This window comes from Saccopteryx leptura, chromosome 2 (assembly GCF_036850995.1).
Source record: "Saccopteryx leptura isolate mSacLep1 chromosome 2, mSacLep1_pri_phased_curated, whole genome shotgun sequence".
NCBI lineage: Eukaryota > Metazoa > Chordata > Mammalia > Chiroptera > Emballonuridae > Saccopteryx > Saccopteryx leptura.
The window spans coordinates 66,129,721-66,155,551 of record NC_089504.1 but is presented as its reverse complement, the minus strand read 5'-3'; the positions used below and the strand labels follow the sequence as shown (position 1 = coordinate 66,155,551).

Below are 25,831 nucleotides of genomic sequence, written 5' to 3'. Positions count from 1 at the left end.
TTGTAACTGGCCAGAATTCGTTCCAATTGCCGCTCGTAGCTGCAAGGGTCATGGGGAGGTCTTTTACCTGGGCAGATTACTGCCCCCAAAGAAAACAAGGAGTTTGTTAATTAAAGATCAGGGGAAGAAAGGGTTTCAGGTAGGCAAGTAGGATACCTTCCACAAATAAGTTTCTGGTAGAGAGAGCAAATGTTTCACACGTTCTCCCCCGATTATTATTCAACATGTGCTCTAGCCCCAAGGACACGGCTCCTTGTGTGGAGCTCACTTCACCATTCCTCAGCCATCCTGACAGTGATCTGGACAAAGGGTCAGAGAGCTCTACTGAATGCTCTGCTGGTGGTCCGCTTATTCACACACTTAAAAAAGTTTGTAAAACAACTTATTTCAGCCTAACCAAGCAGCAGAGAAGTGATGGGATCCCTGGCTCCTTTTTCACGTAATAATTGATTACTATCTACTGAGCAATTGTCAGGTAGATTTATAACCTCACGGAGCCTCCTAACATTCCACTTTTACACACGTGGGGGTGGTATGGAGAGCTGCCCAAGGTCCTAGAGCTGGTGAGAGAGCCAGAACTTGAACCCTGGATGAACAGCTCCAGTGCCCACTGGTGAAAGCAGGCTGCCCACTGCCAATGGTCACTGCCAACCTAGAGACTGTCCTTCCTGTGCTGAACACTGGGCTCTCCACACTGTAGCCAGCAGGACACAGAGGAGCTCCTATCAAGGAAGGACAAGCAGATGAAAACAAATCATAGAGGTGAACAGCGGTTTTCTAATTTCTTTATCAGGCTGTGCAGTGTTAGCGGTTGAATGCCAAAATTGTTTCCACAACAGTTCATCCATTGCTTGCCCCCCAAATATATGAGAGGCAAACGCAGGTGATTAGGAGAGTCAGGTGAACTATCTTTCCTTCACTATTAAGTAACTCATGTGTTTACCTGACACTTGTGTGCTGACTCTCCCGCCTCCGGCTCTCTACCTGTGTGACACCCTCCACCGGGAGCGCCCACCCTCCCACCATGCCCCCTTTGCTTTGCTGGCTCCTGTTTATCTTTCTGCACCTCCTCACAAAGGTCTTCCACACATCTCCACGAAATGGGCTCTTACTTTCTGTCTCTCAAATGCAAGTTTGTTTTCCTGTACTCTCAGCACAAATTAGCATCTGTTCTGCTCACCTGGTTTTTGTCTGCCTCATTAGAAAGTTCCCTGAGAGTAGGGACTAGATCTTGTACATCAGTGGATTCCCAGAACTAAGTCTGGGTCCTACCTGTAGTATGTGTTCAACAAAGAAATATTAATTGAATGAAGAATGATCCTTGATCTCAAAGAGGGACATGGTCACAGAAACCAGTATTTCCAATGCCTTCTGTGGATTCTGTTAAATGCCAAGTACAAATACTGGGCCTCGAACCAGGGCCTCTGGCCAGACTGTATAGGTGCTCCCCTGCTTTCTGTTGTGAGGAAACATACATAACATTGACCACTTTAACCTTTTAAAATTCTATGGCTTGGTGGCATCAAGTACCTTAACAATGTTGTGCAGGATGTACTCTCGGAGCAGTTCTGAAGAGGGTTCTGAGGTGGACATGCACACACGTTATGCCTCGGGTACCCCCTCTGCCTCCTCTGAGCCCTGAGACAGGCCACAGGCCATAGGAACAATCCTTGCCTTGAAGGCGTGTGAAGAGGGCAGGGCCCTGTCTAGAAACCTGTCAAAGCCCTAGATACATAATAGGGGCCATGTTTTCCAAAGACAAAACCGGTGCCTTTCATCCAAATAAAGGATGTAGGTACCACTGTTGGGTACATGAAACCATCTGGGCCAAGTAGTTTGGAAGCTGAGATAATAGCACTTGAGGTTCCCAGAGCTCTGGGACAGGTGTTTTGGCTCAGACGTTGGGCAGGCTCAGAGATGTTTCCTAGGGCAAAGGTTTTTCAAACCTTGGGGTGTCTAGATAAATGGGAGGGCTTGTTAACACAGAACGCCAGGCCCTGGCCCCAGAGTTTCTGACTCTAGGTCTGGCACAGGGCTAGTGGACTTCCATTTCTAACAAGTTTCAGACATTGCCTCTGAGCTTCCTTTGTTCACATTTTAAGGAATTTTCCAGAACCCTAAGCCTTTAAGAGATGATGCAGGTGGGGAAGATGATGAATTTAGCCTTGTTTTGTCTATACCAGGGGTAGTCAACCTTTTTATACCTACTGCCCACTTCTGTATCTTTGTTAGTAGTAAAATTTTCTGACTGCCCACCAGTTCCATGGTGGGCATGCTGGGTGGATCCTGGTCGGGCGTATGTGGGAATCTGTCTCTCTGCCTCCCTGCTTTTCACTTCAGAAAAAAAATAAAATAAAAAAAGAAATAGGGAGGGGAGTGTTGAGTCAAGATAACGGAGAATAATAATAGGGTCCAGAGAAGATGGGGACCCTGACCCAGGTGGAAGGCTCTGAGGAAAAGGTACGTGTGTGTGTTATGTAATGGAGGGAATAGGAATGAAAGTGGGTAGATAAGGGCCTATGGTGGCAGTTGGGTAAGTAAAGAGTTACAGTGTGGAAGTGGAAAAAACATCAGCTCAATGATGTCAGAAGAAAGAAGAGTCAGAAAGAGGGAGGCGAGAAAAGCTAGAGATGTGGGGAAGGGAGATGGGAGAAGGCTCTCCATGGTGGAATGAGAAGGCAGTCAAGAGCATAAGCAATAAGTCCCAGGACAGGACTCCCTCAAATTAGGAAGAGAGAGGTCAAGGGAATGGGGAAGAGAGACAATTAAATAGTCAGTTTAAGCCTGGCCTGTGGCAACACAGTGGATAAAGCATCGACCTGGAATGCTGAGGTTGTCAGTTCAAAACCCTGGGCAAGCCCCATTCAGGCTCATATGAGAAGCAACTACTACAAGTTGATGCTTCCTGTTCCTCCCCATGCCTTTCTCTCTATCCTCTCTCTAAAGTCAATAAATAAAATCTTAAATAAAAAAAGTCAGCTTAAGATGGCAAAGGGAAGGGTTAGAGGGCAGGAGGTGGCTCCAAGTTTGGGGGGAAGCAGGTAGGGAAGGAACAGACCTAGGGTCCAAGTTCTCTGGACAAGAAAGGGCAGGGAGAAGCACCAGACATTGAGAACAAAGGTCATGGAGGGAGCACCCTGTGAGTAGGAGGGAAAGGGGTGAGGGAGGGGCTGGAGGACCTGCTTGTTCATTACTGGCTATGTATATAGGCATGTACTCCGACAACCGCCATGTATGATCAACATGGCGTGTTTGTGCCTCAGTGACGTCCTTTTCCTGCTGCTGCCTTTACTAAGCACTGATCTCATTCCCCTTCCCCAACTCCTCCGCTAGTCCTTCCAGGTCAGGGGTGCCTCATAGCTGTTGCTTCACCTTGCCAGGCTCTCACTTCCCAGCCTTCATGCTCACACTCATTGTTCATCTGGAGCTTTATCTCACATCTCCTCCACAGCTTTTGTGCATATAACTCCATGAGGATGGCAATAGATTCCTGATCTTAAAGTTACAATCCCAGCTGTCAGATTGCTCATCCCAAAGTTTGGAAACAGTTATTTTGGGGGAGGAGGTGTCTGGTGCCTGGAAGTGGCAAGGATTACTGGGCACTTTTCCCATAAAAGCAGTGATAGACTATCATTTAATTAGCGTACAGACTAATCTGGGAAACTACCCACTTCCTCTATATCACTGTTCCTACAGGAAACATTTGTACAGATTGTTTCATTTTTAACCTACATTAAGTCACAGATCATGGCCATCATTCTTCTATAAATTAACTTCTGAAATGCAAGTTGGGAGATTGCCTGTAATTCTTCTGAATTCAATAGAATTGATGGAGGGCTGAAAAAAAATCAACTGTTTTTTCATGGGCCTACAGGACTTTCTTGGTGTCTTTTATAGAGGTTAGAGTTTTCAGAACTGATAAAAGAGAAATTTTAGTTTGCTTCTGATCTGATTGTTGCATTGTGCTTTAATATCACTAGTAAAAAATGTTTGACCCTGGCCAGTTGGCTCAGTAGTAGATAGAGTGTTGGCCAGGCATGTGGAAGTCCTAGGTTTGATTCCAGGCAGGGCACACAGGAGAAGTGCCCATCTGCTTCTCCATGACTCCCCCTCTCGTTTCTCTCTCTCCCCTCCTACCCTCCTGCAGCCAAGACTCAACTAGAGCAAAATGGCCCCAGGCACTGAGGATGGCTCCATGTTCTCCACCTCAGGCGCTAAAAAATGGCTCCAGTAGCAATGGAGCAATGGCCCCAGATGGGCAGAGCATTGCCCCTTAGTAGGCTTGCAGGTGGATCCTGGTTGGGGCACATGTGGGAGTCTGTCTCTGCCTCCCCTCCTCTCACTAAATTAAAAATAAAAAGTTTGCCTAGTTTGTGACATTTTAAATTTTCTATAAAAGCACTTCTCAAGATCATTTGGAAAAAAAAAATTTGATGAGACTCAGATTTAAGTGCTTTAAATCCCAGAAAACAATGTACTCCAATAGCACCAGGAGTGATGTCAGCCATCCTATAAAAAGTGCACTTTCCCCCAACAGTGCTTTCACTGGGAACTTGATCTAAAAGTGCTCTATACTACAGTGGGAGCAAAGTAGAATTAGCTGCAAACAGATTCTTTCTTCAGACTGGGACAGTGAGTAAAAAAAAAAGAAAAGAAAAAAAAGATAACTTCCTTGCATTCAATACGTTTTATCCAATGTGAATTACACAGGAATATTAGAGCTTCCCAAAATAGAAGTACTAAATGCTTTTATTGGTGAAAAGAAGCCTCTTGAAATGTATTCCAAAAGACAATGATGAAAATACTTTCCATGGAAGGAGACGGTGGGTAGGCTGTTAAACTTGCAAAGAGCAAAGGAGTGGGTGTAGTATATGGTGCCAGCATGCTGGGAGGGGTGTGTGTGGGGGGAGGAGTGCCCATGATAAACACTATTTCTGTGTTTTTGTCAAAAAGAGAGCCTTTCATCTGGGACAGTGCCTGCCATTCAGAGAAATGCTGTTTTTTGTTGTTTTGTTTTTTTTTCTGAAGCTGGAAACGGGGAGAAACAGACAGACTCCCGCATGAGCCCGACCAGGATCCACCTGGCACGCCCACCAGGGGGCAACGCTCTGCCCACCAGGGGGCGATGCTCTGCCCCTCCGGGGCGGTCGCTCTGCCGCAACCAGAGCCACTCTAGCGCCTGGGGCAGAGGCCACAGAGCCATCCCCAACGCCCGGGCCATCTTTGCTCCAATGGAGCCTTGGCTGCGGGAAGGGAAGAGAGATACAGAGAGGAAGGAGGGGGTGGGGGTGGAGAAGCAAATGGGCGCTTCTCCTATGTGCCCTGGCCGGGAATCGAACCCGGGTCCCCCTCATGCCAAGCCGACGCTCTACCGCTGAGCCAACCGGCCAGGGCGAGAAATGCTGTTAACCTGAAGTTTATGCCAGTGAACATGATAGCTCTGGGAGGAGAAGCTGAAAGGTGACCATTAAGCAGGCTCAATACAGTCTTTAATCAATTTCATTATTTCCCAGAAATTAGTTGCCTTTAGGAATATAGCCCAACGATGTAACAAATTACAAAAAGGTTTTTTTTAAATGCAACCCACCTGAGCAGGTGGTGGCACAGTGGATCGAGCATCAGCCTAAGACGCAGAGGACCCAGGTTTGAAGCCCCGAGGTCACTGGCTTGAGCGCAGGGCTCAACAGCTTAAGTGCAGGCTTGCTGGCTTGAGCATGGGATCATTGATATTGCCCCAATGTCTCAGGCTTGAGCCCCAAGCTGCTGGCTCGGCGGGAGCTCCCCCTGGTCAAGGCACATACGAGAAAGCAATCAATGAACAACTAAGGTGCTGCAATAAAAAACTGATGCTTCTCATCTCTTCCTTCCTGTCTGTCCATCTGTCCTTCTCGGAAAAAAAAAAAAGCAGCCCATGGTTGTGTTTTTGTTTTATTCTTTTTATAATTGAGAGGAAAGGAGGCAGAAAGACAAACTCTCACATGTGCCCCAATCAGGATCTATCCAGCAAGCCCCTACCAAGCAATGCTCTGCCCATCTGTGGCCACTGCTCCATTGCTCTGCAATGAGCTATTTTAGTGCCCGAGGCAAGGCCATGGAGCCACCCTCAGCATCTGATGTCAACTTGCTCAAAGCAATCAAGCCATGGCTGTGGGAGAGTGTAGAGGGAGAGGGAGAGGGAGATAGGAAAGGGGGAGGAGTGGAGCAGATGGTCACTTCTCCTGTATGCTCTGACCAGGAATCAAACCCGGGACTTCCACAAGCCGGGCTGACACTCTACCACTGAGCCAGCTAGCGAGGGCCAGCCTATGGTTTTTGTAAGTATGAAAATGAGAAGAGTCTCTAAAAGAAATATGTGCCATACAATAATGATTCAGATATTTTTAGATGCAAGTCAGTCACATTAGCTCTCTTTAAAATAGTGTTCCTGCCTAACCTGTGGTGGTGCAGTTGATAAAGCATCAACCTGGAATGCTGAGGTCACTGGTTTGAAACCCTGGGCTTCCTGGTCAAGGCACATATGGCAGTTGATGCTTCCTGCTCCTCTCCCCTTCTCTCTCTACATTTTCTCTCTAAAATGAATAAAATATTTAAAAATAAACCAAAAAAACAGTGCCTGGTTTTCAAAGGGCCAAAGGACTGTAATAGACATTAAAAAAAACATAGTAAAGCAGGAAAAGTAGTGGAAAGTAAGTCTTCCGTTGAAATTCTAAGTCTGCTGCTGACTACCTGTGACTTGGGGTAACTCTCCGAAACCATGATCTTGTTTATAAGATGGAGATTATGCCACTTACTTCACAGGTTGTGAGTACCGAGTAAAATAAAATGTGAAAAATACCCCGAGAGCACCACCTTTTTTTTTTGAGAAACTGAACAGGTGTGGGAAATATTGTCATCCCTGTTTCAAAGACATGGATATAACGTTGAAATATTCTTCTACCCCCATTAAAACAAAACACAAGTCCTCAAGGAAAGAATGAGTAGTAAGGAGCAAAAATGGGGCATTTCCAGAACTGGGAAAGCCCTGTTCCAATATAAGGACCAAATCATCAGTATCTACTGAAGCCAGGGTCATAGTATAAAACAAGCTTTCCTTCCCAGATCATGGGTCACTAACAAGAGGCTTCACCTCATACCAGTCACATCGTGGACTCCCATTCCACAAAATTAATGTAACAAATGGTTCAATTTCAGGAAAACATACTAAGCCCCATAAGAAAAAAATCTAAAAATTTCTCCAAAACAGCTGTCTACAACCAAGCCCTAAACAAAACACTTAAGAAAATGTCACAGAAGATGAACTCAAAAATTTACAAAACACAATGAAATTGAATGTTAAGCACCAATAAATGGCAGAATTTTTACTTTAAAAACCAGAAATTAAAGATTAAAAGGTTCTTAAATTAAATCATGATTTAATTTAGTCATGATTAAAGCATGTTTTAAATGCTCAAATATTGGGAAAACTAAGAAATTATGAAATTTGAACTGACAAACTTATAAACAAAATTAGAATAGTTCTTGAAATAACTTATTTAGATGAATTAAACAGTGGGCTAGACTCTGTGAGAAAATCCAATGAATTGGAAGAAAAATGTGAGGAAGTCACCTAGAACATAGCACAGAAGTAAGGAGATAAATGATACGAGATGTGAAGGTATGGAGGGTAGACTGCTGAAAACTTCTAGTAGGTTGAGATGAAAACAGAGAATATGGGAGAGGAGCAATATTTTTTACAAGAAAATAAAAAATTTCTAGAAAAGTCATAAATTTTCAATTTAAAGGAGTACAATGAGTCCCCCAAAAAAGCAAATCAGAATGAATCCACACCTAGAAAAATTTCAGTGAAACTCAGAAGCTATGAGCAAACACAAATCCTTCAAAGAACCATCAAAGTGGACATCTAACATTTTTCCAACAATAGATGCCTGAACACAAGAGTACTTACCTATAAGATGCTGAAGAAAAATAACTAGCAACCTAAAATTCTAAAAACCGTCAATTTATCTATCTAAAAATCAGTAAAAAGTTATCATTTTCAGATTTACAATGATTGAGAAAATTTACTGTTCATTGGAAGGTCTATGGTACAAAAACATCTTGAAGTATTCAACAAGAAATGGTGAGCCAATATGACAAAACTTGTCAATAAATCAGTAACTCTCACATTTAAAAAAACTTAGGCTTTAAAATAGTTATAACTAAAATAGTAAATATTAATGTGAAAAATAGATCAGAAAAGAATATGAAGTGAAATAAAAATACGTTAATATATGTCTTAACTAGAAAAAAACCTGAAGTACAGGCCATTTTATAAATATCAATATGCATGCATACACGTTGAAAACTTAAGAATGAACACAAAATAACAGAAACTGATTGAATAATTGAGTAACCTTCAGTCTAATGCAAGGGTGGGGGAGGGTAAATGATGAAATCCTCAGAACAAGGAGAAAGACTTACCACTGCCCCCTTTATAATGATAAATAGGAAACAAAATGAAATGATAGGAATAAATCTAAATTATCTTAGTAATAGGGACTAAATATAGCTATTAAGATTATCCCAAAACATGTTGAATGAAAAAATGTTGCAGAATATGTGGTGTCATTTATATAAATCTTAACACTTGAAATACTATATTTTGTTTATGAATACCTATACAATAACATTTAAAAAATAAAACTGATAAGGCATTAAATTCATAATTTCTTTTAAAAACTCGTAATTTCTTGGGTGGGGAGGTAATAAAAATCATGTCAGCTTCATTTGTAGTATTTTGTTCATTTAGGAACAAATGTTAACCATGATCAATACTGGCTAGTCTGTATGCAAAGTGTTCACTACAGTTTCTTTGTAATTTTTCACATTTAAAAACAAAAACTGCAATATACACAGAGCATGGCATAGATGTTACTTTCCTTCTCCTGGCTTAAGTGTGTTTCTTTATAATAAAAGGGAAATATCTTCTATGTTGTGTTGTTGTAAAGTTCTTATTTTCCTAAAATAATGAAAAACTTAATACTGACATTGTTATCTTCATAAGGTTCATAACCAGTTAAAACCCCTAATCAATTCTGATGCAAGTGCCCAGAGTTATATCATTAAGCCTAAGTGAGCAGCCTGACCAGGTGGTGGCGCAATGGATAGAGCATCGGACTGGGATGCAGAGGACCCAGGTTCGAAACCCAGAGGTCGCCGGCTTGAGCATGGACTCACCAACTTGAGTGCGGGGTCACTGGCTTGAGTGTGGGATCATAGACATGACCCTGTGGTCAATGGCTTGAGCCCAAGGTCACTGGCCTGAGCAAGGGGTCACTCACTCTGCTGTAGCCCCCCACCGCAAGGTACATGAGAAAGCAGTCAATGAACAACTAAGGTGCCAAAACAAAGAATTGATGTTTCTCATCTCTCTCCCTTCCTGTATGTCCCTATCTGTCCCTCTGTCTCTCTGTCTCTCTCTCTGTCTCTCTCACACACACACACACACAAATAAGTGAACAAAGACATAACTGTCCACAAATTTCTTAAATATTTATCAAAAGAAATGATTCCTTAGCTCAAATATTCATGTTTCCTAGTTCAGGAACACAAGTCTGTGACAAACTTCCATGGAATTCAACCCAAAGAAATTCTTTACATTCCAAGATCACTTGCACTCTGAAAGATATCAGCCTTCCACATCTCAAAATCTTTCATGGAATAATTTCTGTAGAATCTGCATATGCCTTCTTTCTTGGTTCAGCCACAGTAAATTTACAGAAAACTGCAAACCCCAGGGATGTGACAGCTCCAATAAGAAATCGCAGACACTTGGCCAGGCCACACATCTGAGATTTCATCAGAGCACTGGAAGACACGGTAGTGATATTCTCAGCACCAATAGCCTTCGTGATGGAGAAATGCTGGTAAGTTTTATTATAACTTAGTATATAGTATCTGACACATAGTGCTTAATATTTGTTTCTTCTCAAATAGAGTTCCTTGCTTGTTAAACCTATTTCTGAAAGATTAGTTGGGAGACTTCAAGTTCCACATAAGGTGGATAAATATATTTCACCCTATCCCTGTTGCTAAATACAGTAGCCCTCCCTTATCCATGGAGTATATGTTCCAAGACCCTCACCGGATGCCTGAAACTACAAATAGCACCTACATAGACTGTTTTTCTTATACATACATATTTTTTCACCTAAGTGAAGCACTTTATGACTTCTCTTTGACATACCCAAATTGCCAGTGTCACTACTCTTGCACTTTGGGGCCATTATTAAGTAAAATAACTGTTATTTGAACATAAGAACTGTGATATCACGACAGTTGGTCTGGTAACTAGGATGTGTGCCACTAAGTGACTAATGGGCAGGAAGTGCACTCAACATGGATATGCTGGACAAAAGGATGATTCAAGTCCAAGACTGCAGATTTCACTACACTACTCTCAGAATGGTGCACAACAATTAAACACTTGTGAATTATTTCTGAAATTTTCCATATAATTATTTTGGACCACAATTGACCTCAGTCAGGTAAGTGAAACCATGGATAAGGCAAGGACAATTGTGTAACTAAAAAGCCTAGATAAAAAACATAAAGTAAATAGCAAAAGACTAAAAAAGGTGGAAAAAGGTGGTCTGGGTAGGCACTTCAGAACTTAAGGAATGACCTAGATGTTGGCTGGAGTTCTTCTTACGCCTCCTTTTCACCTTCTTTTGGCTTAAGTGCAAGGGAAACCTACAACCCCAACATCACTGGGCCCATATAAAGAAAAAATAAAAGGTCTGCTCTCACAAGCCAAAGAAATAGGAAAACAATGACCGGTAGGTAAAAACCCATTTGATTAATACCTCTTCATTTTTCTTGAGTAAAGAACTACTAATGAAATTGATATCTATGGTAAGCATACATAAATTTATAAGAAATTGTCAAACTACTTCCCAAAGACTTACACACAAATGTTCACAGCAGCTTTATTTATAATAGTGAAATCCTGGAAACAACCAAAATAGCTATCAGCAGATGAACAGAAAAAACATACTCTGGGATATTCATATATAATGGATTACTGATATGTTAAAACTTTTGCAGTATCCATTTTGTCTGTTACATTTTTTTTCAAAATCATTCATTTCTAAAAATTTTAATCTCAGATTACTCTTCACACAGCAGCTTGTTCTCCTTCCCTCAATGCAACGCCACTTCATACTTTAGGATACAGTTGTAAAACTCCTATTCTTCATTATTTTCAATAGTAGTTGTTTGGTCATCCTGTGTGGTTCCCTCTAGCTCTTGATTTCTTATGTCCAGTGACTGGTATTTTACCCCCACCCCCACCCCCCATGTAGTGTCTGATTAATCCAGGTCACTAAATATCAATTCCTTCAGGGATTTAATGTTTTGGTATGGGGACCAGTCAGCAGATAAGCAAGAACTGTTCTTCCCAACACAAGCTGGTGAACAAGCAGGCCATCAGGCTCAATTCCCTCAAAGTAGGTCAGTCCTTGTCAGGTGGCTCAGTGGAGACGGCGTCATTCTGGCACACCGAGGTTGCGGGTTTGATCCCCAGTCAGGGCACATATGAGAAGCAACCAATGTGTGCACAACTAAGTGGAATAATGAGTTCATGCTTCTCTCTCTCTTCCCCTACTGTCCACTCCCTGTTCCCCCTCCTTCCTCTCAAATCAATGGAAAAATAAAAAAATTTAGGCAGACAGCCATGAACTCTATCTGTGGGCAAGGTGGAGTAGATCTCTAAACACCTTTTATATTAAAATCCAAGGCTTTAAGGTTATATAGGCAGGGCTCCTTTCTGTTAGCCAAATTGTCACAAGAGTTTGTAAGAGAACTAAGGGTGTTTTAGATTGCTAGCTTACAAAAGATTATCTACTATTCTTAAACATACTAACATATACATATTTGCTGAATAAACCATATTATTTAAAAGTGAAGATTAAAACTAAAGGCCTTGCCTACACTAGAAAAAATTAAAGAAAAAAAATTCTAACCATATTAAAGTGGCTAAGTACTTAACAGTAATCATTGTAACCTACTAAATGTAACAGAATCCGGTGAACAGCTCACCTTTCAAACTTAAGAGACAAGATACTACAGACCACCTGAGGGACAACCACACCACTTATGAAGTCTTGGGAGAAAAAATAAAATCTGACTCTGGTCATGCTTGAATTCTAACTACCAATTTATAGAAAATACAGAGAAACAAGGTTAAACCATTCTACATGGTTATTATCAGAAAAATCTATTCTGTCAGAAAGACTTCAGAACAATTTTAACAAACTGTAAAAAGGTAAAGAAAAAGAAAGATTGAGGGGTTATATACAGATTAAAAGATACTTAAGAGACAGTAATAAATAACTGCAAGATCCTTACTTGGATCCCAATTCAAAGTAACTTAAAATATCATTTATGACATTTCAGACAATGGAAATTTGAACATTTACTAGACATTTGATATAATTACCATTAATTATTTTTTAAAATGGGTGACAAAGGTATTGTTAAGCTTTCTAAAAGTCTGTTACCTTTCAGATAAAAGTGAAATATTTATGTAAGAAAACAAAGTCTTTAAAAGAATTTAAAAGCAACATAAAATTGCTTGGCTTTGTGTCATACCTGATACTATTAATAATCAGTGTTGTTTTTTGGTCTATCATGTTATAAGCAGAGTTAAGACACTATGGCATAATTCTGGGAATCATCTTACTAATAAAAGTGGTAGAACTAAACCAATTCAAGTAGTTGAAGCTGGGAGATACTCCCCACCTTTCATGCAGAGACATGGCCAATGCAGGAGGCAACTGTAACACCAGATGATACAATTTAATGATCCATTTTCATCTAAATTTGATTCTTCAAAGTAAAAATGATTCCAATGTTTATAACTAGCCCTAAGCGACAATAGCTCTAATCAGTCTGCTGTAAACCAGAACCTGACTTTGAATTTAACTGAACATAGAAAGAGCACAAACTACTCTGGCTTATATTCAAATGTGAGAATGCCAAAAATAGTCCTAAAGTGAAGACTGCCAGGTCTGGACTCAGACTGCCTAAACTTACATTACAGCACAGTTCTGCTACTTTCTTGACATATGAACTCTGGCAAATTTCTTAACCTTTCTTTGTCTTTGATATTCATACGGAACATAGAGATAATAGTACCTGCCTCTTAAGACTGTCAGTTGGATTAATAAATACACATAAAAACAAACAAGTGACTAGTGCAAAGCAAACATTCAATAAACATCAGCTATATATATATGGCACTGAATTCAGGTGTAGAAAAGTTGATACAATCAAAATTAAAACTTTGATAAAAACAATTTCAGATACTAGAAATGTGTTTTAGAATCCTCTTGTGTCTATGAAATAAGAAGTAGCACTGGTCATGCTAAAATTGAACAAAATACTGAAGTTGTGCCTGACCCGTGATGGTGCAGTGGATAAAGCATTGACGTGGGACCCTGAGATCGCTGGCTTCAGTGTGGGACCTTCGAAATGATCCCATGGTCACCGGCTTGAGCAAGGGGTTGCTGACTCAGCTTGAACCCCCCAGTCAACACATGTATGAGAATTAATCAATGAACAACTAAAGTGCCACAACTATGAGTTGATGTTTCTCATCTCTCTCCTTTCTGCCCCCCTCGCTTAAAAAAAAAAAAGACCAAGTTGTTAAGAGGTCACTTGGTTCTAATCTTGAACATTTTTCCCATTTAGTAAAATTAATCCAGGGTGAAATCTGTCCTTAGTGCTTCAGAGTTCATATTAGCTCTCATTACCAAAAATCAAGAGTGAAAATTGTGTGAAATGTTTCAATAAATACATACAATGAAGTACTCTGAAAATGATTGGTTCCTAAAAATACATAATATAAGCCAGACAAATGTAAAACAGTGAAGCAAGACGAGCTATTTTGCTGGTCATAAAATATTTATTAAGGTATACTTTAGGGAGTATAGTGAATATAAAATTTAGGATCACAATATGAAGCAATTTCAGCCCTCTCAAAAGTCAGCCCAGTCCTCAGTGCTCTGCAGATGTAAAACCACTGGTGAGACTCACTAAAAGCAGTTTGACTAGTACAGAAGAGGCTTTTCATAAACATTTATATTTAGAGCATCGGAATACCTCTTTTAAGTGCAAAACCACACATTACACTAATGCAGCAACAATGCGTTCATATTGTTCTCATTGGTCATTAGTAGTCAATTTGCATAAAACACCAGAAAAAAGCACAATGGAGATCACAAAATGGGCTAAAAAATGAACCTATCCTTGCAAAACTCACATTGTAATGGAACAAGATATTAAAAATGTATTATACATACTACAGAAGCTGCGTTCATTCCAATGATCTCAAGTGTCATTTCCTTTTCTGTAAAATCAAATTACATGAACCAGGCACAACTAATATTTGGGAGGCAGTGTGTAGCTAAAATTCATTTAACTAATTATTCAATGATTTAAAAAATCCCCATAAATCTTTTCTGTCCTGAGGTAGTTGCAAAATAAATCATAACTTGGATATCAACTAGAGCTGAGGCTTTGACTTTTACTCATTACAACTAGTTGTTACTGACAGGAACTACCTTTTGATATTTAAAAGACAGTTGAGAAATGGGCCTCTTACTACACACACAAGATGATGGCTATGTAGGAAAGAGGATTAGCTGCTTCAGAAATGAGAGATATGGTCCACCATTGCTTCCACCCCCACCCACCCCTAATCTCTTTAGATTTTTTATTGTCCAAAAAAAAATCACCAGAAGCAACACAGTGGAAGCAGACAGATCATCGTCCTTTACTGTAGCCAGGGAAGAAAAGGTCAAGTAGAGTCTGGAGAATCTCATTGGGAATCATGGTGTAATTCTGGCCAAGATCATGCCGGCAAGCAGGGCAGGAGAAAACTTGAGCCTTAAAGGAACGCTGTAAACAATCCTAGGGCAAAACACAACACAACAAAAAATCCAAAAAATACACTCAATTACATCTGAGGGTAATACATGTAGAAAAGTACTCAACAAAATAGGAACTAGAAACATACTGTTTGGCAATTTTTTAAAAAAGCATAAAACATGAAGAACTAAAAAGGCCTGAATCTGGCCTGACCTGTGGTGGCGCAGTGGATAAAGCGTCAACCTGGAAACGCTGGGCTTGCCTGGTCAAGGCACATATGGGAGTTGATGCTTCTTGCTCCTCCCCCCTTCTCTCTCTCTCTCACTCTCTCTCCTCTCTCTATAATGAATAATAATAATAAAAAAAAGGCCTGAATCTTGGACTATGAACACTAGTCTACAGACATGGTGGCTTCAGTTCTACCTCTGCACAGCAATTTGTAACCTTTTTCATCTCATGGGACACATAAACTATTAAAATTTTATGGCACACCAAAAAATATATGTTTTGCCGATCTGACAAAAATAGGTATACTGTGATTTTGATTGATAAAAAAGTAATAGTAATTAACTCACCCTTTTTGCTCCAAAGTGACTTTTTAAAAAAGCAGGTGCCTATACTTATATATAAAAATATCTGGCACCAAGAATTAACCAATCAGATGCAACCTTACTATGTGATGTGACCAGTAAAGATGCAATTTTATCATGTGACCTATATATACTGCTCACAAACATTAGGGGATATTTTATTGCTTCATTTTGAAATATCCCCTGATGTTTGTGAGCAGTATATTTAGAGTTCGAGACAGGGCATTCACACCAAATAGCTGTTGTGTTGGCTGCTGTCATTTTGTTATTTGACAATCTAAAGGAAAAGAAGTCAGTGCCCTGACTAAACAGTCAGGTACTGCATGTTTTAAAAATTCTTGAGGCACATGGGTTGAAAATCACTGCTCTAGCACATACTGTGAGACTTCAGGTAAATGACTTCACTTTTGCATGCTTTAATTTCCTCATCCAGAAAAATAAGAATGTTACAGATTATGGTTCTCAAATAGGCTCATCTTCTAGGATCGATTTTAATCCTATTCTTTTCAGATAGAGCACTAAAGAATTCAGGATTTCCCCACTAAGAACTAAATTATATATTATCAAATAACAGGTAATGTGTCTTCCAAAAATATATTTAAAAGTACTAAATATATTATACAATTTACTAATTCAAATCAGGCAGAAACACATATGTGGAAGGTACATTTCCACTTTATAAAAGAAACTGAAGTTTGGAAGTTAGGTCAGGACACACAACAACCAAGTAGTAGAGTAAGATTCCAATCTTGTTTTTGTTATAACTCAAATTTTCCTTTCACACCATACTGATAACACAGTATTCAATTCCTCTGGAAAAGCTAGCATATAAAATCAATTTTAGACCCTGGCCGGTTGGCTCAGTGGATAGAGCATCACCCTGGCATGCAGACGTCCTGGGTTTGATCCCAGGTCAGGGCACACATGAGAAGCAACCATCTGCTTCTCTCTTCCTCCCCTCTCCCGAACCTCTCTCTCTCCCCCTCTCACAGCCAGTGGCTTGACTGGTTCGAGCACTGGCCCCAGGAGCTGAGGCTAACTCAGTTGGCCCAACTTTGGCCCTGGGCAGATTGCCGGATAGATATCAGTCAGGGCGTATGCAGGGAGTCTATCTCCTCTCCTCTTACTTAAAAAAAAAAAAATCTGTTTTATATTCCAGTAAGTACATGCAACTATTTCAGTTTGTACTATACTGTATCAAACATAAGACTTGTCAGAAAAAACACTTTACTTACCCTTCTCCATTTCAACCCCTCCCCAACACCACCAAAGATGACAGAATACCTCAACTATATATGTATTTGAATTAGTATTACTATCCAGTTAAAACATGCACTTACCACCAAGATGTAATTAAATGCTTCTGAACTGGCAAAGTTCTGTAACTATTCTGTTTTATGGAAAAATGCTTCTTCACATGCTAAAACAGGTTTGGAGGTTAGTGTGCCTTCTGGCCTAATAAGGAAAAATGAGAAAAAAATTCTACTTACTTTACAGACATTGTGAAGGCAATCTGTTGTCACAGGCTGGTAAACTAGCTCCTGGCAGCAGACACACATAAAAGATTGTTCCAATTTTTTCAGAAAATTCTAGATGGTACCCCCAAAGGGAAGAAAAAAAAGGTTAGCATTTCATAATATATTAATAAAATTCAAAGTGATTTTAAAAAGGGTCTTAGTCACATTTAATACATATCTATTAAGAAATACATCAAGTAGACCAGGTGGATAGAGCATCAGACTGGGATGCGGAGGACCCAGGTTCAAGACTCCGAGGTCGCCAGCTTGGACCCAAGGTCGCTGGCTTGAGCAAGGGGTTACTTGGTCTGCTGTAGCCCCATGGTCAAGGCACATATGAGAAAGCAATCAATGAACAACTAAAGTGCCACAATGAAAAAAAACTGATGATTGATGCTTCTCATCTCTTTCCGTTCCTGTCTATCTGTCCCTATCTATCCCTCTCTCTGACTCTGGGGGGGTGGGGGGAGGTGGGAATATATATATATCAAGTAGTGATTATAATGACTAGTAAACATGTATTAGAAACTGAAAAGAAAAAACTCTTTCATAAGATATACACATTAGTTTTAAATTTCAGGACTACACTGGAAAGGTTTCAAAGTCAAATATATAACACTCAAACATAAATGCCCCCACCCAAACCTTATTATTTTTCAGTTAAAAACAAAAATCACAACAGAAAAAAAAAAGAGAAAAAAGTCACAAATGGATTTCTCAAGGTTATTAAATACATGGTATTCCAGTATATAAACATGTATTATTTATTATATCTTTTGCTACAAAACTTGAATGTCTTTAAGGGGGGGGGAGAGATCTGTTATATCCAAAACTCCAAAGAATCAACATATTTATTTTCCTAGGATTATCTCCTGTGATGTTTTGCCTCAAGCCAAAAGTCCCACATTTCCCTGATGCGATGTTTACTCAAATTGGGACTAAATTATAAAACGTAGAGCCATCAAAAGCAAACACGATCAAATAGATATTCTATACTCTTTAAAAGCATTACTAGTTCCACTTTACCCAAGCTGTTTGTTTCTTTTAAACTAGAAGGATAACAGTTTTTTAAATAGTCACAAGAATAATAATCCTTCATCCAGTTATTTTTGATAGTAAGGGAGCATATTTTATGTTCTTTATGTTAATATACAAGAATTTCAAGTTTCAAAGTTATGTCTTGATATTAACTTATTTACAGAAAGTCTGAATTATCAATACAGAATTATGCAACACATTAAAAGAATATTACCATATAGGGGAGATATGGAAAAAACTATAAATTTAGTACCAGATCCCCTCTCCCTGACAAATTGCCTTTTCTCATGACCAATATATCCCCAGTACCTCCATGGTGCCTATGAGTGTATGTACTAGAGGTATTCTAAATTGCTACAATGTGCTAAGCACTCATCTACATAACAGTGATAAAAAAGGTCAAGTTTCTATTTTCATGGAATTTTATATTCTTTAGGAGAGCACACTAAAAAAAATAACCCAAACCAATTTCAGATAGTATATACTATATGTAACCGAGGAAACAAAGCAAATTAAAGCAACAGAGTCAAGTGTGGCTGCCTTAGAAAGGGTGGTCAGGAAAGGCCTCTCTGAGGAATGTGCAACGATTGCAGAGACTTATAGGAGATGGAAGGAGTGAGCCACATGAAGATGCAGAAGAGAACCCCAGCATGTAAAGGCCTAACTGAGTGACAAATAACAGAGATCACTGTAGCCAAAGCTAGTGGGGCCCAAGAGAGTAGCAAGAGGAGACTGTAGAGGTCGGTAGGAATGACAGATCATGTAGGGACTTAGGAAGGTGTTTGGATATGAATGCATATATTATACGTATGCACATTTATTTAAAAGTCACCATGGGGCCACACTTGATTTTTCTAACTTAATAAATGTATTCCTGGCTTATTTGAAGAGACTGGGCATGAAACATGCCCAGGGCAATCAATAGTATAAAATGTCATTAAAAGCTATATCACAATCATCCTACCCATGCCTGTAAGATCCTGCCACAGGCAGGCAGGGTTTGGGGGGGGGGGGGGGAGGTCTCTTGTGGTGGGTCTTTTTTTGTTTGAGAACTGTCAGTTGATAATTTAATTTCAAAAAGAAGTTACATTGAAAAAAGAGGTTGGAAAGTATACTAAATTTGTATATCCCTGCCAAGTTTCACAGGCTTTAACTACTTTGAGAAATTTTCTATTGACACCAATATATGCACATTAAAAGCCTCACATTGAAGCCCAATACACATGTCCAACTGAGATAACAAATATGCAAAAAAACTTCCATGTGCACTCAGGTGGCTCCCTTCCCCCAATATGTGCTATTTTGTCCCCTGCCCACCCACAGATAGAACTCACCTGAGTTTTCACTAACCAGCTGTATCCTCTCCAATCAGAGACTAATTAGACCATAATCAACACCTGCTTGCTGTATCTTACTCTAAGTGAAAATGAGTCTGACCTGTCAGAGTTAGACTCTCCTTATGCCTGAGTTTCTTGCCTAAGAATCAAGTAACACTTCTCACAGAGCTAAATCACTTTACTTTTGTCTTCAAAGCATATAAGCCTCATTCTACCAAGAATAACCCAACATAGTACATTTTTAGGCAAAGGAAATAACTGCACCATAAATCCAAAGGGTATTTGATAAACCATACTCATTCCTAAAAGTTTAACAATTATATCAAGAAGATTCTTCTTTAATAATGATGACTAATTTTGAAACAAAAAGCAACACAAAAACTCTATGAGAGTTCCCTTGAAAAACAGATAGAAAGCACATATAGATATTCAGTAACCTCATTTTAGACACATGAGATGTTCTGGCTAATGCAGAAATAAAAGGAACACTGGAAAGAAGAAATTACTAAAAGATAACAAGATGGAATTTCAAGAGAGGATACTAGAGGTCACAAATGATAGCTTCACATCACACTACTTTGGAGCGGGGGGGGGAACCCTAGAAAGTAACTATATTACACATGACAAGGGTTTAATATTTCAAGGGGTTACCATCTAGTAAAATAGAAGATTTGAATTTATAAGAAAAATTCAAGACAATAAAAGCAAGTGAGTAAGCAAGGAATGAATAGACAAATCAAATTTGAACACTATGCTTTGGGGATCCAATAAGAAAGCTTTGTCTGCAAAACATGTCTTACTACAAAATCCACACATCATTCAACTGTAATTCTTTTTTACTTTAAAATTTTATAATTACCAAAAGTTAAAAAAAGATCCAAAACATATTAAGTACTTAAATAGATCAATACTGGTTTATTTACCCCTGGGTTGAACACACAGGCATTAAAATTGTGCTGAACTGCTTAAGCCTTATGCTATCAGGTAACTCCGAACTGAAAAACTTTCCTGATGAGTTTTAGATTAAGTTGAGTATGTCCCACAACTGAAAATCCTTCCCATGAACAGTTCCTCAATATAAATTATTAAGTTTGACACAAAGAGGTAAAAAACCAATATCTAAGAGGTCTAAAATAGATTTAAAAGCATTTATGTATTGCTTCAGATTGTTTCTGAAAGCTGAAGACACTGGATGAAAAAATTAAAGCTCAAATTTTGAGTGGCTTGTAAAAATGGTAATTCATAGGGAAATTATTTCCCATCATTTGTTAATATCAGATGTAATTATTTATAAAATCTTATGACGACTATGTATGGCGACAGATGGTTATTAGACTTATCGTGGTGACCACTTCTATAGGTATATAAATGTCTAACCACTCTGTTGGACACTTGACACTAATAATATTCTATGTCAACTATACTTAAAAATAAATTAAAGCCATGTTATTGTAACAAAAAATAAATCTTTACATACTGGTCCTTCCACAAGATGTGCAAGCACTTCATCCCATAGCTTCTGGTTTTGATGATCTTCCCTGATTAGATGTTGTTGCTGAGAGGTTAGTTGGTAAGCCTCAACCGCTTCTGCTGAATCTGATGCTTTGAACACTTTGGAGGCACTTGGACAATCATCTAGATTTATTTAAAAATATATCAGAACTTGTAAGTGATTCTAAGCAGAACAATGAAACAAAAGAGATAACTGACACCAGTAATATTTAGCATTAAGATAACCTAACCAACTTCCCCTGGAGTTTTGGACACTATATTTGCTGCTGTTTTGGTTCTCACACTACTAAAATACAATAAAAGTATCCCCACACACCAAAAAAAACCCCAAAAAACTAACCCCTTAATTTTGTCTTTATTCTCTTACGAGTTTCTCAATTTATTCTCTTACTATTTCTCTTTATTAGAAACTACGTTATTAGGATTTCTTTTCTGTAATCATTACCTACCATCATCCGGAGTTGGCCTCTTTGAGGCTCCACTGGCTTGCTTCTTTGACTGTCCTTTAGTCTTCTTCCCTTCCTTATCTGAAGGGTAACCTACTGGATACTGATGGGGGGGAAAAGTATAATGTAGACTTAAGCTTCACAGAGAAGGGGAGTTCAAGATCCTGGTGAGAAATTTAAAAAGGGGAGGGAGAAGAGTCTATGCTTCCCCTAACTGAATGACTTTATAAAAAGGACACTTTATATAAACAGAGACTTAAAGAAACAAAATTCAAAGGACAGAAAACTATTAAAATCCAAAATTCAGTGTAAAACCATGTAGTTTTGGTTAAGAAATTCCATTTTAGAATACACTGATCTTAGTTTCAGGTCTAAAACAGAAAGATAAGTTTACGGGAGTTGTGACAAGGTGGCTTGAAAATTTTGAGGAAGAAAGGAAAGTAGGATTTTGATATGAAAATAAGCAAAGATCAACTGCAGAGCAAATAGATGGTACTCACATAGATGGGATTACACTAAATTGTGGAGCCAATCTAAAAAACAAAACAAAAACCCCCCACCAAAACATTAAGGGCCAAATTTCTGATTTCTCAAAATAGGGGTGGGTTGGGGAGGGAATAAAAGTTTTTGAGACCTAACACCACTAAATTACTGAATTCTTTATCAGCCAAAGAAATAAATTCCACCTATTATCCTTGTATTTTACTGGCTACCCTTTTTGAGGGACATGGTTTGTGATAACACTCATGTTTAAAGCTCAGTATGTTTCAGTCCTCATCAATGATACATTATCTCATCATAGTAGATGGAGTTACATGCTTCCGTTCACAGTTTCATGTCTAACCTACCTAGAATATTCTTTGATGAGCAATGGATCTGAAAATGTCTTTTAAAAAACATAGATCAGTTCTGTGTGGGTCTACTTATATGTGAATTCTTTTCAATAAATATATATATATATATTGGAAAATTTTTTAGAGATTTCAATTCATGAGCCATTATACCTATAAATAAATATATATTTCTTTTTTATATTTTTTATGTTTATTGTTAGTAATACATATATTATATCTAGTGTTTTGCATCTATAAGACAGTATTGATATAGGTACTGACAGAAGATTAATCTTATAAACAGATGATGTAAACTTACAGTATCAATAAGTACAGGATAGTACAGTAAATGTATTTTTTCTTCTTTAGACTTTCCTTAATAACATGTCTTTTCTCTAGTTTATGTTATTATAAGAATATAGTATATAATACATATAACATACAAAATATGTGTCAGTAGTCTGTTGATGTTATCGTAAGGCTTCCAGTCAATAGTTTACTAGTATTTAAGTTTTTGTGGAATCAAGAGTTATGCATTGCTTTTCAATTGTGCACGGAAGGATTGATGCCCCTAGAATCCCTGTGTTGTTCAAGGGTCACCTGTATTTTGGCAGTTATTTTAGCAGCTGATGGGTCTCATTTAAACAATCAATTCTACAAATTTAAAAAGAAAACAAAAACAGAAACAGACTTGCACTAGAAGACACACACTCACCTGCCTGGGTGGTCAGACACTTGCCCATAGTTCAGCCCCTACACATGCAGTATGGGCAGAGCCAGGGAAAATGACAAAGCTGGTAGTCTTTACGGAAAGCACAACAATGGGAAATGATGAAGAATGAACTAAAACCATGCTCTGAAGTCAGTGTCAGGGATAAAGTCTAGGGTGTATAGGCAGTGGAGGAGGAATGTAGCCATACCATCCACTATGCACACAAAACCAACAGTCTTTTATGGGTTAACAGCTATGCATGGGCAAAGAGAAAAAAAAGGCACAACACTAAAGGTGGTGACAGGACAGGGAAGCAGCTTTGAGGGGGAAGAGAGAAAAGGGGTGGGGAAAAGTGAGAAGGGTAGGAAATAGACCACTCTTATAAGCCACCTCCCCCCTTCCCCTACCAGAGACACACCCCCTATACCATCTAGGATAAACTTCTCTTCTCAAGGTCTTCTATACCTAAATTTTATGTATTCCTTTCCCTCATACTTCAAGTCATTTTCATATTAAATTGGAAATACTTTACTTTTCACTGACTAGCCCAACTTTTCCCAAGCATAATTCTTGGTGTGAGGGCAGTCTGACACCTAGAATGCTACTCTTTTACTGCTTTTCCTTCTGTATACTTGGCATGATCTCATTCTTACCCCTTACCATCCTCTGATCAACTGCTGTGGGTTATATCCAGTGTTGAGGTATGTTGATAGTAGAGGTTTTTATGAATATACAAGTAGCCTAGAAATATAATCTAACCTGTAAACGTAGGCATAATCTCCTTGACCGTTCTATTCCTTCTGAGGTCCAAGGAGCAGGCTCTACATCATCTCTTCTTAAAAGATAGCGCCAAACCAAGAATCCATGGCTTGATGAAATCTCTGGCCAGTATTTCACCACCTAAATCATAATATTTCAGTACTAGTTTGAGATTTAAAGTTTAAACTTATATGTCAACATATTATTGGTTTCAACTTGCCAAAACTAAATGCAACTTCAAAAGGTACTTGTTAATTGCTGTAATAGTAAATACATTGATTATTCACCAAAATATTATTTTGACCTTATTTCCTATTATAGTAGTTCCCATATAAGTATAGATTGCTATACATTTGAAATACTAACATTATCCTTATTAATGGAATTTTGCATAACAGTAAATAGAAATGGCATAGCCTGTTTTTTAACAAAGAATACAACATATTTTAAAAATCATAATGTACTCTGCTTGAAAATCTATTACATTTAAAATCATACTGAAAGATATGTAAGAATCAAGATCAACTATGGCCAAGTTATTTAATTTTTTTTTAAATGATTTTATCATAGAGAACACAGTTATAAAAAGCTTAACCCAAAATATAGCTCTGCCCTTATGGACTTGAAATTAGAAAATATCAAAGTTAAGAGCTCACTTTGTATATGTTATATTTCCAGAAAAAGCAGAAATACCAACTAAGATGATCTACAGTTTCCTTGACCCACCCACAGTCAAGAAGTTCCCTGTGGTAACCCTGTCCTGAAAGCCCAGGAAGAATGACTAACAAGAGGTCATGCCAGATAGAGCACCTTATAAATGCCATCATATCTGTTGCCTTCTTCAGGAGCATATTTGCTGATCTTCCTCCCTTTAAAACTGCGTATCACTCTGACTGGCTTACCAGCTCTCCAATTCCGAGATTCTGCTCCAATTTTATCATCCAATGGAGCATCACAGTTTAGGGCCAATGCCCTAAAAAATAAGACAAAGTCTTTATACCAAGTAATCTTTCTTCAATTATATAATCGCATCATTAGCTCAATTAAAAGGTGAATTATGCCTTACCTGATAGATTAAGATTCTATGATTCTTTCCATATTATTCCAGATAATAGGATTATGCATTCCCCCACCAGCAGAGAAGACAAATCAGTTTTCTGATGTCACCCCCAAGCCAGGGGATTGGTTCTCAGATAGCCTGTAGGGTTCTTCTGAAAGTAATAACATCTGTGCCACGTATAATAGAAAACAACTAGAAATACATGGAATTTTCTTTAAATAACGTTTGTTGAGGGAAGGGAAAAAGTTGGAAAACTAAAGCAAGTGATTGTTGCAATAGTTATTTTAGATAAGGGAGTGAGGTAAATTGCTGGAATAATGTAGAAAGAAATCCAGAAAAACAAATTTTTCAGCAAGGTACAAATGACTCTCTAGGTCCACTGTCCACGTTTAAGATAACAGAGAATCCTTAAAGTTTAGAGATATTAAGAACAAGTTCAATATTGAGAATATCCTTTAAAGACCTCCAGCAAAAGATAAGTTTAAATAAAACTGAAGCATTCAAATGTGTGTGCTAAATCATGACAATAAAGATTTCTAGCTACACAAGATCACTGCATTTCACTGATGACACATGAACAAGGAGGAACACTGAGCTGAGAGTAGCACCTGATTTAGCTGAAGCTTTCTTAGTATGTGTACTCACTTACTAGTAATTATTTCTTAAGCTTATAAGATGTTAGAAGACCTTTCTTGGGAGAACTTAGTCTTGCCAAACACCCTCCTCCCCCACAAAAAAAAACCCCAAAGTAGAATTTACTTAAAATTAATTCTTTTCCCTCTAAGTCACCTACTCCTAACTTAGGTTAAAAAAACCCACTGAGAACATGTAAGGTAAAAAATACACACACATGCACACATACACACAAAATCTGATGAAATCAGATTCGATACAAATACCTGTTCAAGGTATAGTTCTCTTTAATATAGGCTCAAAAAATAGGCCTTAAGACCTAATGACTAATAATCTACTAAAATATCTTGATCAAAAATTAAAAAAAAATTTGATCATAATTATATTGTTAAAGTAAATGAACTTTAAGACCTTACCAAGCTGTCTTTTTTATCTCAAAAGAAAGATGCATTAAAACTCAGGGAGGTGAAAGAAAGTACAGACA

General features: G+C 38.5%; 2 protein-coding genes across 3 annotated transcripts in view; one reads left to right on the top strand and one right to left on the bottom strand.

The window, feature by feature from the left end:
• Positions 1-25,831, top strand: part of GLDC (glycine decarboxylase) — a 140,369-nt gene that overhangs the window by 107,546 nt on the left and 6,992 nt on the right. The gene's annotated exons all lie outside the window — the stretch shown is intronic.
• UHRF2 (ubiquitin like with PHD and ring finger domains 2) overlaps positions 13,920-25,831 on the bottom strand; it is a 95,849-nt gene continuing 83,937 nt past the window's right edge. The window contains exons 11-16 of one of the 2 annotated variants that reach the window (XM_066368127.1): positions 24,465-24,627; positions 23,655-23,795; positions 21,354-21,453; positions 20,870-21,027; positions 16,991-17,089; positions 13,920-14,952 (exon numbers count right to left, since the gene is read on the bottom strand). In XM_066368127.1, coding sequence (XP_066224224.1) covers positions 14,806-14,952; positions 16,991-17,089; positions 20,870-21,027; positions 21,354-21,453; positions 23,655-23,795; positions 24,465-24,627 — 808 coding nt within the window. In that variant the 3' untranslated portion in view covers positions 13,920-14,805. Of the gene's footprint in view, positions 14,953-16,855; positions 16,956-16,990; positions 17,090-20,869; positions 21,028-21,353; positions 21,454-23,654; positions 23,796-24,464; positions 24,628-25,831 lie in introns of those variants that run through there. The other variant, XM_066368128.1, reaches the window with a different exon arrangement.